This window comes from Stegodyphus dumicola, chromosome 8 (genome assembly GCF_044657685.1).
Source record: "Stegodyphus dumicola isolate Sdum_Otavi_A_Nest chromosome 8, ASM4465768v1".
NCBI lineage: Eukaryota > Metazoa > Arthropoda > Arachnida > Araneae > Eresidae > Stegodyphus > Stegodyphus dumicola.
Window position 1 is genome coordinate 78169478 of NC_140775.1, and position 12429 is coordinate 78181906.

Genomic DNA, 12429 nt, shown 5'->3' on the forward strand with positions numbered 1-12429 from the left:
TGAATATTTAATACGCCTCAAATGCCAAATTTGCTGTTTATTACAGATTAACATTCTACGCAATCAAAACTCTTCATTATGGATTTACATCTAAACTAACAATATTTCTATAACATCATTAATTCTAAGTCTTGCTTTCATTAATAAATATATCATCATTTGCATATAATTTTTTACATCTATTTTCGGTTTTCAAAGGAAAATAAATAAAACAATTAATATGGAAAAATACATATAAATTTTGAAGTGATAAAACATTTATGACTTTTTCTCTTATGAGTTGTCATACAATATTAATTAATATATAGTATAATCCTACTTAACTAAAATTCCACTGAAGGCTGATCTGTGGCAAGTGAATAAGACTGCTATATACTGGTAATTTGACAAAGAATTCAAATCCCAACAAACAGACTGACTGCATGGGTTTTAAGATTTTCCCGATACGTAATATAAGCAACATGAAACAGTTTCCCTTAGTAAGTCCTTAACAAAAACATCTTTCCCTTAGGAAGATAGCTCTTATGTGTTTTCCCCATGGAAGTAAGAATGAAAGGAGGGGACAGTCTATGAGTGAAGCACTGCTCAAAGGCTTCAGTCTCCAGATGGCATGTTTTTTGCTTACATCCAGAAACTCCCCTGACAGCGCTCTGATAACATTTCAACATACGACAGTTCCTTGCAAATCAGAAAATGGGATACTTCTGCATACGAGCAAATATTCATTATGTGATGGATATATAACAGCTGCTTGTATAGTTAAGTGACATTTACCCAAAAATCACATCTTATTTTTTTAATAACTAACAACAGCAATTTTGATTGCGAATTTGTTTTATAAAATTCTAAACAGTTGAACTACAAAAATTTAGATTTTAGCAAAAATATTATGCTTAAAGAATGAAAAATACTTTTAAAATTGTATATGTCTTTCGATACATTTGATAGAATATTAGAAGAAAAGTTGACCTTTCAGTGGTTATTAAAAATAATGCATATAATTTTCATTCAAATTATATTTATACAATCAAAAGTCTTTAATCCGGACTCGTCGGGACTTCGGCGATTCCGGATTATAGATCATCAGTTTAAATCTGGTAAGATGGCATGCAGAAATTATAAAATTAAAAATATGAAACCGTAATTTATAAAATAATGAGCAATTATGATCTAAAGGGTATCAAAATTTACAAAAAAAGAAGCTTAATATTTATTTGTTTACTTCATTAAACATTTCTTTCAACGCGTGCATGCATAAAGCATACGTTACGCATAGCCGAAATTAGAAAATTGCAACCAGAAAACTATTTGATTTGTATTCGTGATATTTATAATGACGAGGAATTTGATTTAAATCATATCAAAGACGGAGTACATCGAGATGAAATACTACATTTAGTAAGGAATTATAAGCCGAATAAAATAAAAACATCTGCCCTGAAGATAACGATAGTGCTGACAGATCAACTTCCAGTTCATTGCGTGCCACGACGTTCCCCCTCCCCCGCTCAGAGCAGCGTGAAATTGATAAACAGATTTCGGAACGGTTAGATAAACAAAGGATATGCCTTTATCCATTTTTTGTAGCAATTCCACTTTTTGTTTGATGGACATCGAAACATACTTTTGTTTTGTAGATCCTTTGGGAGCTCCAGAATTGGAAATTCTATATAACATAATCGAAAGTTCAAGCTTACTTTTATAAAATTGCTCTTACACTCTGCAAAAAATAATAAGCCGGATCCAATTCAAAGATTAAGGAACAACGCAATCATCAACATTAATTGAAATAGATAATTAGATAATTTTAGCTTATACCGTTCGTTATACATTAAACGCGCACGCGAAAACGTATTTTGCGCTTGTGCAGACGCATATGTGCAGTTGTAAAGGTCTTGCGCGCACGCGTAAACGCCTATGCGCATGTGTCAACGCGGTGCATGCGCAGAAAGATTTTAGCTTTGAGGTCCGGATTATGGGTGTCAGAATTAACAACTTTTGACTGTACATATTTCTTATGTAAAAGTTTCTGGTATATGCTAAATTATTGTAAACTACTTTACTCGAAAAAAGATAATGAATGCACAGAAATTAAAGATTTGAAAAAGCCAAAAATGAAAAATATGCATATACATGCAGTATAGTGTGTATGTGCATATTTCAAATTGTTATATTGTTTCATATGTGCATATTTTGTTGAAGGCAGATACACGAAAAAAGCATATATCTGCCTTCAACAAAATACATAAACATTCATTAAATTATTTATAATGTATTTGAAATGAAGGATTTATTCATTCATAACTTCCTGTGGAAGTTACTGTGAAGAAATCTAGTTATTAAATATATCTACATTTATAATGATTATAAATATTATTTAAATATATAATAACCTTAACACTGAATTGTAAACATAAATTGAAATTCTGTTGACAAATGCGTTTAAAAAATTATTAAAGCAAGAACTGTTCATATACGGGAAAGCATCTGTTAAAATGTATCATAAAGTAAATTCTATGAGATACGTACTTAATAAATAGTAAAGAAGAGTTTTAGAATATGTATTGTTGAAATTAAGGGTAAAAAAAAACTGATAAGTAATTAAAATAATTATTTCCTTACATTTTATAAGAACTCAGTTACAAGTTTTAAATAATAATTTTTAACAAAATCCTTTTTTTATTCCCTTTCAGAAATATTCAGAAAAAATTAAGTACATGAAAATGAGCACCATTATTTAACGTATTTCACTATTGAAATAAAAGGTACTCTAATTCGAAATGGACCAAATAGAGCATTAATTATAAATTGACTCAGATTTTTGATTTAAAAAATGCCTCAGCTAAAAAAATCATGTTATATTTGAGAAAGTATTTTAGGAAGAAGCTCTGTAAATAGAACAGAAATAATGCATAATTTTAATATTAATAATACAATAAACTTTGATCTTAATTTTTGTAATACTTAACCGAATAAAATCAAATTACCTTAAAATTTTTTTCAAATGTAATTAACAAAAACTTGTGAAACTATTTTATTAAAACTAAACTGTTTTGAGCAAACTGGTTTTTTAAATGTTTAGCACTTAATTCCGTTCTGAATGAAATGCTGTTTAAAAATGTATTCTTTTCACATACTTAGGCCTCTGAAATATAGTAGAAAAAGAAAATATATACATTTATATGCATATTTACAATGTAATTACAAAATGTTTACATCCAATCATGTCAAAACCCATTGATCTTAATGGCAAGTCACTTAACCCATTAGCCGCTAGTGTTGCGTTGACGCAACGGTCAAAATAAATGCGTATATAAACATAACTACCTAAAATATTTTATGCCAGCAGATGATTTTGTGTAGGGAATATTATGAAGATTATTTCTGTAAAAAAATATTTGCCTTCACCAATCATTTTGTTTATAATAATTAATTTCATACTTTAAGCAAAATTTTTGACCCTGTATTTTTGCTGAAAATATTTAACGAAAGAATCGCCGTTTTTACGAGTGATCTATTTTTAGTCAAGTTCACCGTTTATCAGAACATTACATCAGTCAGATGTTTATATTTGTGTTGGGAAGGGAGGGAAAACAGGTGTTGTGCTGACGCAACATCAGCAGGAAACGGGTAGTCAATCTCCTTTTTCACTCATTCCTTTTGATGTTCTGGTTGTTTAAAAATGCCTAGAACGACATATCTTACATTAGAAGAAGCCCTTCAAAGATTTTTTGATGAAGAAACAGATGATGATAATGTTAATAATGACCAGAATGAAACTGATATTGTTGTTGTTCCCCCAGAAATTGCAGAAGCTAGTGACGAAGAAGAAAGGAATGGCAATGTTTTAAATAATGATAATGATATTTTACCAAATGATACTGCTGGGGGAGTTGAAATTCCTGTAAGAAGTAAGTTTCAGCCTTCTAAAAGCAGTTATAGTCATACTAAAAAGTTTAAAAAGCAGAAGACTGAAATCTTGAAGTGGATAAAAAAGGAACTGTTAGTTATGTCTCAGGAAGAACATGAAGAAGAGAAATTATAAAGACAAAATACAAGGTAAAACTAGTGCACAGATTTTCGATTTTCTTTTTGATTTAGACATTTACTCTCTTCTCGTTGAACAGACAAATATATACGCTCAGGAAAAAAAAAAAAAAAAAAAAAAGAATTTATTGCATCTGAAGCCTATATGAGACGATTTATTGGAATATTATTGCTTACAGTATATCATTCTTTACCTCAAGAAAAAATGTATTGGTCCTTTCATAAGGATGTTTCTGTTCCTGTTATATGAGAATCGATATCACGTTTGCAGTAGAGGATTCTGAAGCAGAATTTGCATTTGACAATAGTCAAATTGACAATACTGATAAATTATATGAGGTGAGATCGTATCTAAACTTACTAAATATCCCCACTTTTTACTACTGGAAATATAAAGTCTCTTTTAGATTCTAGACGCGAGAATGCATTATTCCTTTTTAAAACTCCTATTGAGAGTGTAGAATTAGCCACAAATAGATCAGCATTAGGAAGACATAGTAAATTCAGCATTCAAAAACCATTGCATGGAGATGGTAGACATTTTATCGTAAAGTCCATTGATAACAAAAGACTTTGTTGTAAAGAGCACCATAGCCAGACTGTTTATAGATGCAAAGTATGTAATGCAGCTTTACATCATGATTGTAATCAAGCCTTTCATGCTTGAATCTTTCAACTGAAATAATCTGTAATTGTAAAAGAAATACAATGTATATTTTAATATTAAATTAATTACAAGTAAAGTGATTTGTAGATTTATAAAATGTTATACAGCTAAAAAGTAATCCTGCGCTCCACTCAAAAGAAACATCACACGAGTACAATCCTACTCACTAAACATCTGTAATCTTATTCCACTGACATTGCGCGAACGCAACACTCGCTTTTTCCACAGGTAAGAGCATTTTTAAAATTTTCAATGTAAATTTAATATTTGTTATTATTTTCATGAGAAAAGAAACATTCTTTATAGTTTTGGCTGTTAATGGGTTAATGTTTTGGTCCCCACGAAGGGATCACCAGTGCTGTAAAGCAGAGTATGGAGAAAACCAATTAGAGCCTCTCCTGTTACTTCCTACCTCCATTGCTTTCCTTTAACTCTTTCGCATCGAGAGAGGACAAAATCTCAATTCCCCAAACATCGAAAACGCCCATATCTAAGAATTTCTCCTGGAATTCTTTTCCTTCCCCCATGACAAGTTGAATACTACAGCGCTAACAATAGCCTTACTTAAGTAAAGCGAGAACTTCTTTCTTCGACGCTTTGACACTGTGTGAAGTTCCCCTTTGGGACGGTATTGCAACTTCGGGCATCAAAAGCTAAACACTGACAGTAAACAAAGGAAAGGAAGGAACAAAGAAAACAAGGAAGCTACTTTTAGTAGCTTCAAAAGAATGATTGACACGTGATTTAACAACACCTGAAAGCAATGAGTAATGCAGTAACGTGATGGGGGAAAGCACTGGGTAGGAAATTATTCAGGCGTTTCGGGCGTCGAGCCGATGTCTGAATATTTGGGCATTTGGGGCGACTTCGATGCGAAAGAGTTAATCATTAAGTGAAACATTAAACCAAAAATGAGCCACTAAGTCTCAAAAACAATCATCTCAGGTTTTACTTTTTATAAACATCTTTCATTTTTTCATTATACAAAAAGAAAATACATATTTCAAAATGTAAAAAAGAAACCACAATTTATTTACAAAATAGATAAATTATAGCTTGCTATCCCAGAGATGTCTTTTAAATATCTGTCTCTGTCTTGGTAATATTTCTAAAATCTTTTAGTATCACTGATGGATTGCATCAGTTAAAATTTGTACTGCATTAAAAGCCTTCTCTGAAAAAATTAGTAAATTGTCAAAATAATAACAATAATAATAATAATACGTTGAATATTTCAATAAATTAAAAAAAGAAAAATTCTAATACTGCATGCTCATATGAATTTCTGTCTTCTTCTAAGGAATGTTATTTTTCAACATCAGAGATGGCTTATATTTATATAGATACATATATGCATAAATATATATAATTATAGATGCATATTACTTCTTTCACGTGATTTAAATAAAATAAGTTAAAAAAATTTAATAAGTTTAAAAAATGTAAATTTCAAAGTTTATTTAATTTAATTTTAAATTCATTCAAAAACAAAATGATATAAACAAAAATAAGTGATATCCATTTTATGTTAAATTTGATCCTACGTTATCAGAAAAAAAAAAAAGAAATTGTACTATGGCTTATTTAAATTACTCCATTTCAGTTACATCAGATAAATAGGTTCTACTGTATATGATTCCATAACTTTTCAATTAATTAAATTTCTCTTTAAGCTTAATTAATAAATAAATAACTTTTTCTTATTATTTTATGAAATTTTGCTTCTTGCAGTCAAATACTGCACAGTTTGATACTTGCAGTATTTGACTGCCAAAAGCAAAAAATATAAAATGTTACATTCACCTAACTTTTTTTTAAACAATTAACACATTAAGAAAACACTGTAACAGTTATGGAATGCATTCAACATTGAGCTAATACAGATTACTGCATTCCATAAATATATTATTTCACACTGCAATTAAATAAAACCACAATTCTCTCTGATCAATTACTTTCAAGAAAAGTTAGCATTTACAGAATATATCTTTCAGATTTCTTTCATGATGAAGGCTGAGCAGTAGTAGGACTGGTTTCAAGAAGGGCTTTTCTTTTAGCTGTTTCTCGGGCAATACTCTGATGCAGTCTATTTAAACGCTCCTGTAATAATAATGATAATCAAAATTATTATCTTCAATACTGTTACAAAATACAGTACCATTTTAACACAACTGGCTATAAAATTAGAAAAAAGTTGATTAATTTGTTGAATTATGATATAAAACTAGAATATATTTATACACTAGGAACTTGCAAACTAGTATACGAGTAACATTTGGGTTATCTGCAGTAAACAACACATTTAAAGTAAAGAATATATTTAAATGCATAAATTCTATTACAAAAAATAATATTAAATTATGTACACAGATAAATATGCCAAAATCTGTTGATTATTTTATACTTTTATACCAGCATTTTTAATACAACTAGTATTTACTTATTTGGCTACAAATGTGGAATTAATATAATCCTAATTCCATACTTGCTGTATGTGCAATAAGAAAAATGAAACCCTCAAAGAAAAAAATTCCTAATACATTAATCAAAATTTATTCTTTTAATACTAGCAAAATTCATTACACGCTAAAGTAATTTTATTAGAAAATTACTATGAAACTAAATACACATCAAATGTAGAAATAATCACAAAAGAAGCTTCAAGACAAAATGAAAATACCGCACCATTAATTAATAATAATGTTTCTTTAAGAACCACCTCCTCCACAATGCCTTTTCATTTTTTTAGTAAAGAAAAGATTGACATTTGTATGGCCTTGCTAATCTATTAAGGAAGTTAGTTGCAACAGAAATGTTGTCCTTGAAACAGGTACCTATATTGCCAAACATTTACTGAATAACTTTTGGCAGAGATGGCATACAGAATATCTATTGCAACCAAAAAGTGCTCCTTATATAACACCTAATGACATAGAACATGAATTTAAGATGACAAGTTATAGTTCGACCTTCTCAAGTGCAACCCTGGTTGGCATTCTGCCAAAACACATAGACTCATTCAAAAGGGGCGGTATTACTTGCTGCAACGTGAAAGGTCTTTCCTTCTCCAGAAAGAGCTATGCTGGAGAGAAAGAAAATCTCCATCTTTCAACCCTATTTTGAGAATAATTCGGTCCAAATGGCACATGCATGTTTGCGCTCATGGTCGCGGATGAGACAGTCGAACTATACCTTGTTATACATGACTGGGAAGGTGACAGAAACTCATCTAGGATGAGATGGTAAGGTATATAGTTGCATTTTGAAGACTTCAACTGGAATGTTAAGGACATCACTGCAAATACTTATTTAGAACTTTAAAAGTTTGTACAGATATCTTAGTTTAATTTGACATGACTTAAATTTCATATCCGATGAACTTCATCCCAAGGATGGGAGGATATAGCAAAATATTTATGGAAATATCACTGCCAGGTTGGCACATGTACAGGTAAAAGTGGGCATTTTGAAAACTTTTCATAAAAACCCATAATAAAACAGCAGAATATCTTCTTGATGATAAATAAAAATAAGTTCTCAAGGAAATCAAGAAGATATTCATATTATGACTGCCTTTTCATTGAAAATTCTCTCTGCTATGCTTGTTACAATTTCCTCTTTATATTATCACTCATACCCATGCATATGTATACTACTGCACTTTCCATTAAAATTGTTATACAGTCAAAAGTCGTTAATTCGGACACCCATAATCCGGACCTCAAAGCTAAAAACTTTCTGCGCATGCGCCGCGTTGGCACATGCGCACAGGCGTTTTACGAGTGCGCGTAAGACCTTGACTACTGCGCATATGCGTGTGCGCAAGTGCAGAATACGTTTTCGCCTGCGCGTTTAATGTATAACGGACGGTGTAAGCTAAAATTATCTAATTCAGTTAATGTTAATAATTGTGTTGTTCCTTAATCTTCGAATTGGATCCCGCTTATTATTTTTTGCAGACTGTAAGAGCAATTTTATAAAAGTAAACTTGAACTTTCGATTATGTCAAATAGAATTTCCGATGCTGAAACTTCCAAAGGATCTACAAAATGAAAGTATGTTTCGATGTCGAACAAACAAAAAGTGGAATTACTGCAAAAAATGGATAAAGACATGAAGAATGTGACAGAGAGGTTAGTGAAAACGAAAAAATTTCGATTGACATGTTAGTCGGTATTCTCGGCACAGCAATTAACGAGACTTGAACAGCGGAACTTTGTAACTGAACAAGAAATTATGTCTTTTATAGAATTAAAGAGAAAGTATTATCACATAAAATGAAGCAACTTAAACAACTTACATTGAGAGAAATGTTTAATAAAGTAAACAAATAAATATTAAGCTTTTTTTTTTTGTAAATTTTGATACCCTTTAGATCATAATTGTTCTTTATTTCATAAATTACGGTTTCATATTTTTAATTTTAGAATTTCTGCATGCCATCTTACGAGATTTAAACTGATGATCTATAATCCAGAAAAATCGATAATCCGGAATCGCCGAAGTCCCGACGAGTCCGGATTAATGACTTTTGACTGTACTATGAAAAGAAAGTTGACAGAAAATCTGAAATTAGCAAAAAAGATGGAATATGCTGGAATACACAAATGTTTATTAGTTAACAGCATGTACACATTTTAGACAAGAGTAATAACATATCAAAGCAGTATAAAAAGGCAGATAGAAATGCCGATTTTGCATTTGGAAATTCCGTTCACTCAGAATTTTCTGTATTGGAGGTGATATTATACCCCCTGTAAGAAGAAGTAATTGATATCAGTGTGTCTAAGAATTCGAATGCAGGAGAATATTAATCTAGAACAATTGTGAATTATCATACCACGCACTGCTCCTAAAATTGGTCAAAATCAAATAACTGTTATAAGAGTCTGCCATTGATAGGTCAAGGACAGCCACTCAAAGTGATGTGCAAGACTTTGATATCACCTACTAACCAACTGGTGAGACTACAGATATAATATCCACATTGTTAAGAATCACATAGCCACATGATATGCATTGGTCAGAAAATTGGGTGTGTTGCACAACACCATACATACATGTAAGATATAACAAAATAGGATAGCCTGTTTCAAAAAATAAATGGCGACCTCAAAATTAACATTCTAAATTTGGTAATCTGCCCCTAAATTCATCTCTTTTCGCACATTCCAGATTTTTCTATCTTACGTTACATTTCCTCTTGTCCAATCAAATTAATTGTAAACCAAAACTGTGAACTGAAACGTGGGTGTGTTGCACAACACCATACATACATGTAAGATATAACAAAATATGATAGCCTGTTTCAAAAAATAAATGGCGACCTCAAAATTAACATTCTAAATTTGGTAATCTGCCCCTAAATTCATCTCTTCTCGCATGTTCCAGATTTTTCTATCTTACATTACATTTCCTCTTGTCCAATCAAATTAATTGTAAACCAAAACTCTGAACTGAAACTTTCCCACTCACAACCTTCTTCCTTTGAAAGTACTATAACTCTGCCTCTTTTCCACATAAGGTCTCCTGCAGGCAAGAAGCTTTTTATGTATGCTGCTGCCGCTTACTTGCTTAAAACGACATTGTACTTCAAAATGCAACGTACTGTATTCAAATATAATCATGTCTGAAAAAAGATGATTTGATATGCATAAAAAAATAAGGATTGTGATTTTTCAAGACATGTTGTGATAAATGTGTCATCATGCTTTCCACTCTGGCACCTTCAAGTCTTCTCAGTCATTTATGCAGTATCGAAAGCTGTTAAAGTTCCAGTACCTTCATCTACGCATTTTAAAAAATTATTACATATTTATAAAAATATATAAGATATAACAAAATATGATAGCTGTTTCAAAAAAATAAATGGCAACCTCAAAATTAACATTCTAAATTTGATGATCTGCCCCCAAATTCATCTCTTCTTACAGGTTCCAGATTTTTCCATCTTACGTAATGTTTTAATGCAAATGCCTCTTGTCCAATCAAATTGATTGTAAACCAAAACTCTGAATTGAAACTTTCCCACTCACAACCTTCTTCTTCTGAAAGTATTATACCTGTTAGAACACTTTGCATTTCACTATCTTGTCAGTAGATGGCTACACCAGTCCAATACATTGGATTTGAACTTAGCATTTCAGTGGCCTGGTGATAGCCCAGACATTGGTAAAAAAATCAATTTAAATTATGAAAGAAAAGTGTAATAATTATTTGTCATTGCTAATAACTGTAATAATGTGCATTTGATTTTTTAAAATTAAGTGTGTGAATTTTCAGAACATTTTTGTTTTGCTGTGTTATTGTTTTTAAATTTTCATATGTAACTGTAACATTGACTAAAGAGTTGTTGACCATGTGTTTTTTCGTTCACCACGTGTGTTGGTGTGGGATGTGCTGAAGGTGGACGTCTGTAATTTTTTCTGTATAAGTTTTTAGTGCTGTTCATGATTATGAATAAAAGTTTGCAATGAGTTGAACTAATATCTGGTGACCCATGTTTTATTAGGAATGCTAATCTTTTAGTTTGACTAAAATTGCAAACATGCCATTGGACAGTGAATCTGCATCTACTTCAAAACTTGAAGCTAGTAAAGTGAGTGTTAAGATACCGCCATTTTGGATAGAGAAACCTGAAATGTGGTTTTTCACCGTAGAGGCACAGTTTAAAATCAGTGGAATTACTTCCGAAGACACAAGATTTAATTACCTGGTTGCACAACTTGAACCCAAATTTATAGAAAACATTTGGGACATCATTCGAGACGACACGCCAAACAAATATTCAGCCGCTAAAGAAAGACTTCTGAGCACTTTTAAAGAAAGTGAAAACAAACGCATCAAGCGATTGCTAACTGGACTAGAATTGGGAGACCTAAAGCCCAGCCAACTACTCCGAAAAATGCATGCCCTTGGAGATGCTGATGATGTGTCTGAAAAAATTCTGAGAACCTTATGGATGGAGAAACTGCCAGACCAAGTAAAAAACATTTTAATTGTTAGTGATGAAGGTACTGATAAGTTGGCCACAATGGCCGATAAAATTCTTGAGATGAATCCCTGGATAGAACTTGCGAGTGTGGTCCAAGAAGCTGGCCCATATGATATGTTGCTAAAAAAAATTTCTTCACTTGAGCAACAAATTGCGGCTCTGAGTGTTCAACACACAAGAGACAGACGACGAAGTCAAAGCCATCAAAGAAATAGGAGCCGCAGCAGATCCCGCAAGCGTTTTGACCCAGATGGAAAATACTGTTTTTTCCATTTCAAATTTGGAAAAAAATGCTACCCTGATAAATGCAAACCTCCCTGCAGTTGGAAGCAGCCGGAAAACTGCAACTAGCAGTAGAATCAGCGGCAAGCCCTGCTGCTACTGGAAACATTAATTGCCGCAAATTTCGCCTTTTTATCAAAGACAGAAAAACAGGAATCAAATTTCTTATTGACAGTGCAGCAGATATCAGCTTGATTCCAGCTGATACGAAATCTAAAAGTACCTGCACTTCATAAGGTGTTGACCGTGGACCTCGGACTACGTCGCCCATTCCAATGGCCATTTGTTGTAGCAAAAGTAAACAGAGGCATTTTAGGTGCCGATTTTCTGAATCAGTTTCACTTACTGCTTGACATTCGCCAGAGAAAATTAATTGATGGTGTGACAAATATGTTTGTACATAGTGATGTAATGTCAGTAACTGAAAATACTGCGATTA

General features: G+C 31.8%; 1 protein-coding gene across 1 annotated transcript in view; it reads right to left on the reverse strand.

Annotated features, from left to right (window-relative positions):
- Nucleotides 1-5645: 5645 nt before the first annotated feature.
- The window catches only part of Snapin (SNAP associated protein), a 55371-nt gene continuing 48587 nt past the window's right edge, over nucleotides 5646-12429 (reverse strand). Inside the window, exon 4 of the mRNA XM_035375914.2 lies at nucleotides 5646-6814. Within this exon, the coding sequence (XP_035231805.2) occupies nucleotides 6716-6814 (99 nt within the window). The 3' untranslated portion in view covers nucleotides 5646-6715. The remainder of the gene's footprint in view (nucleotides 6815-12429) is intronic.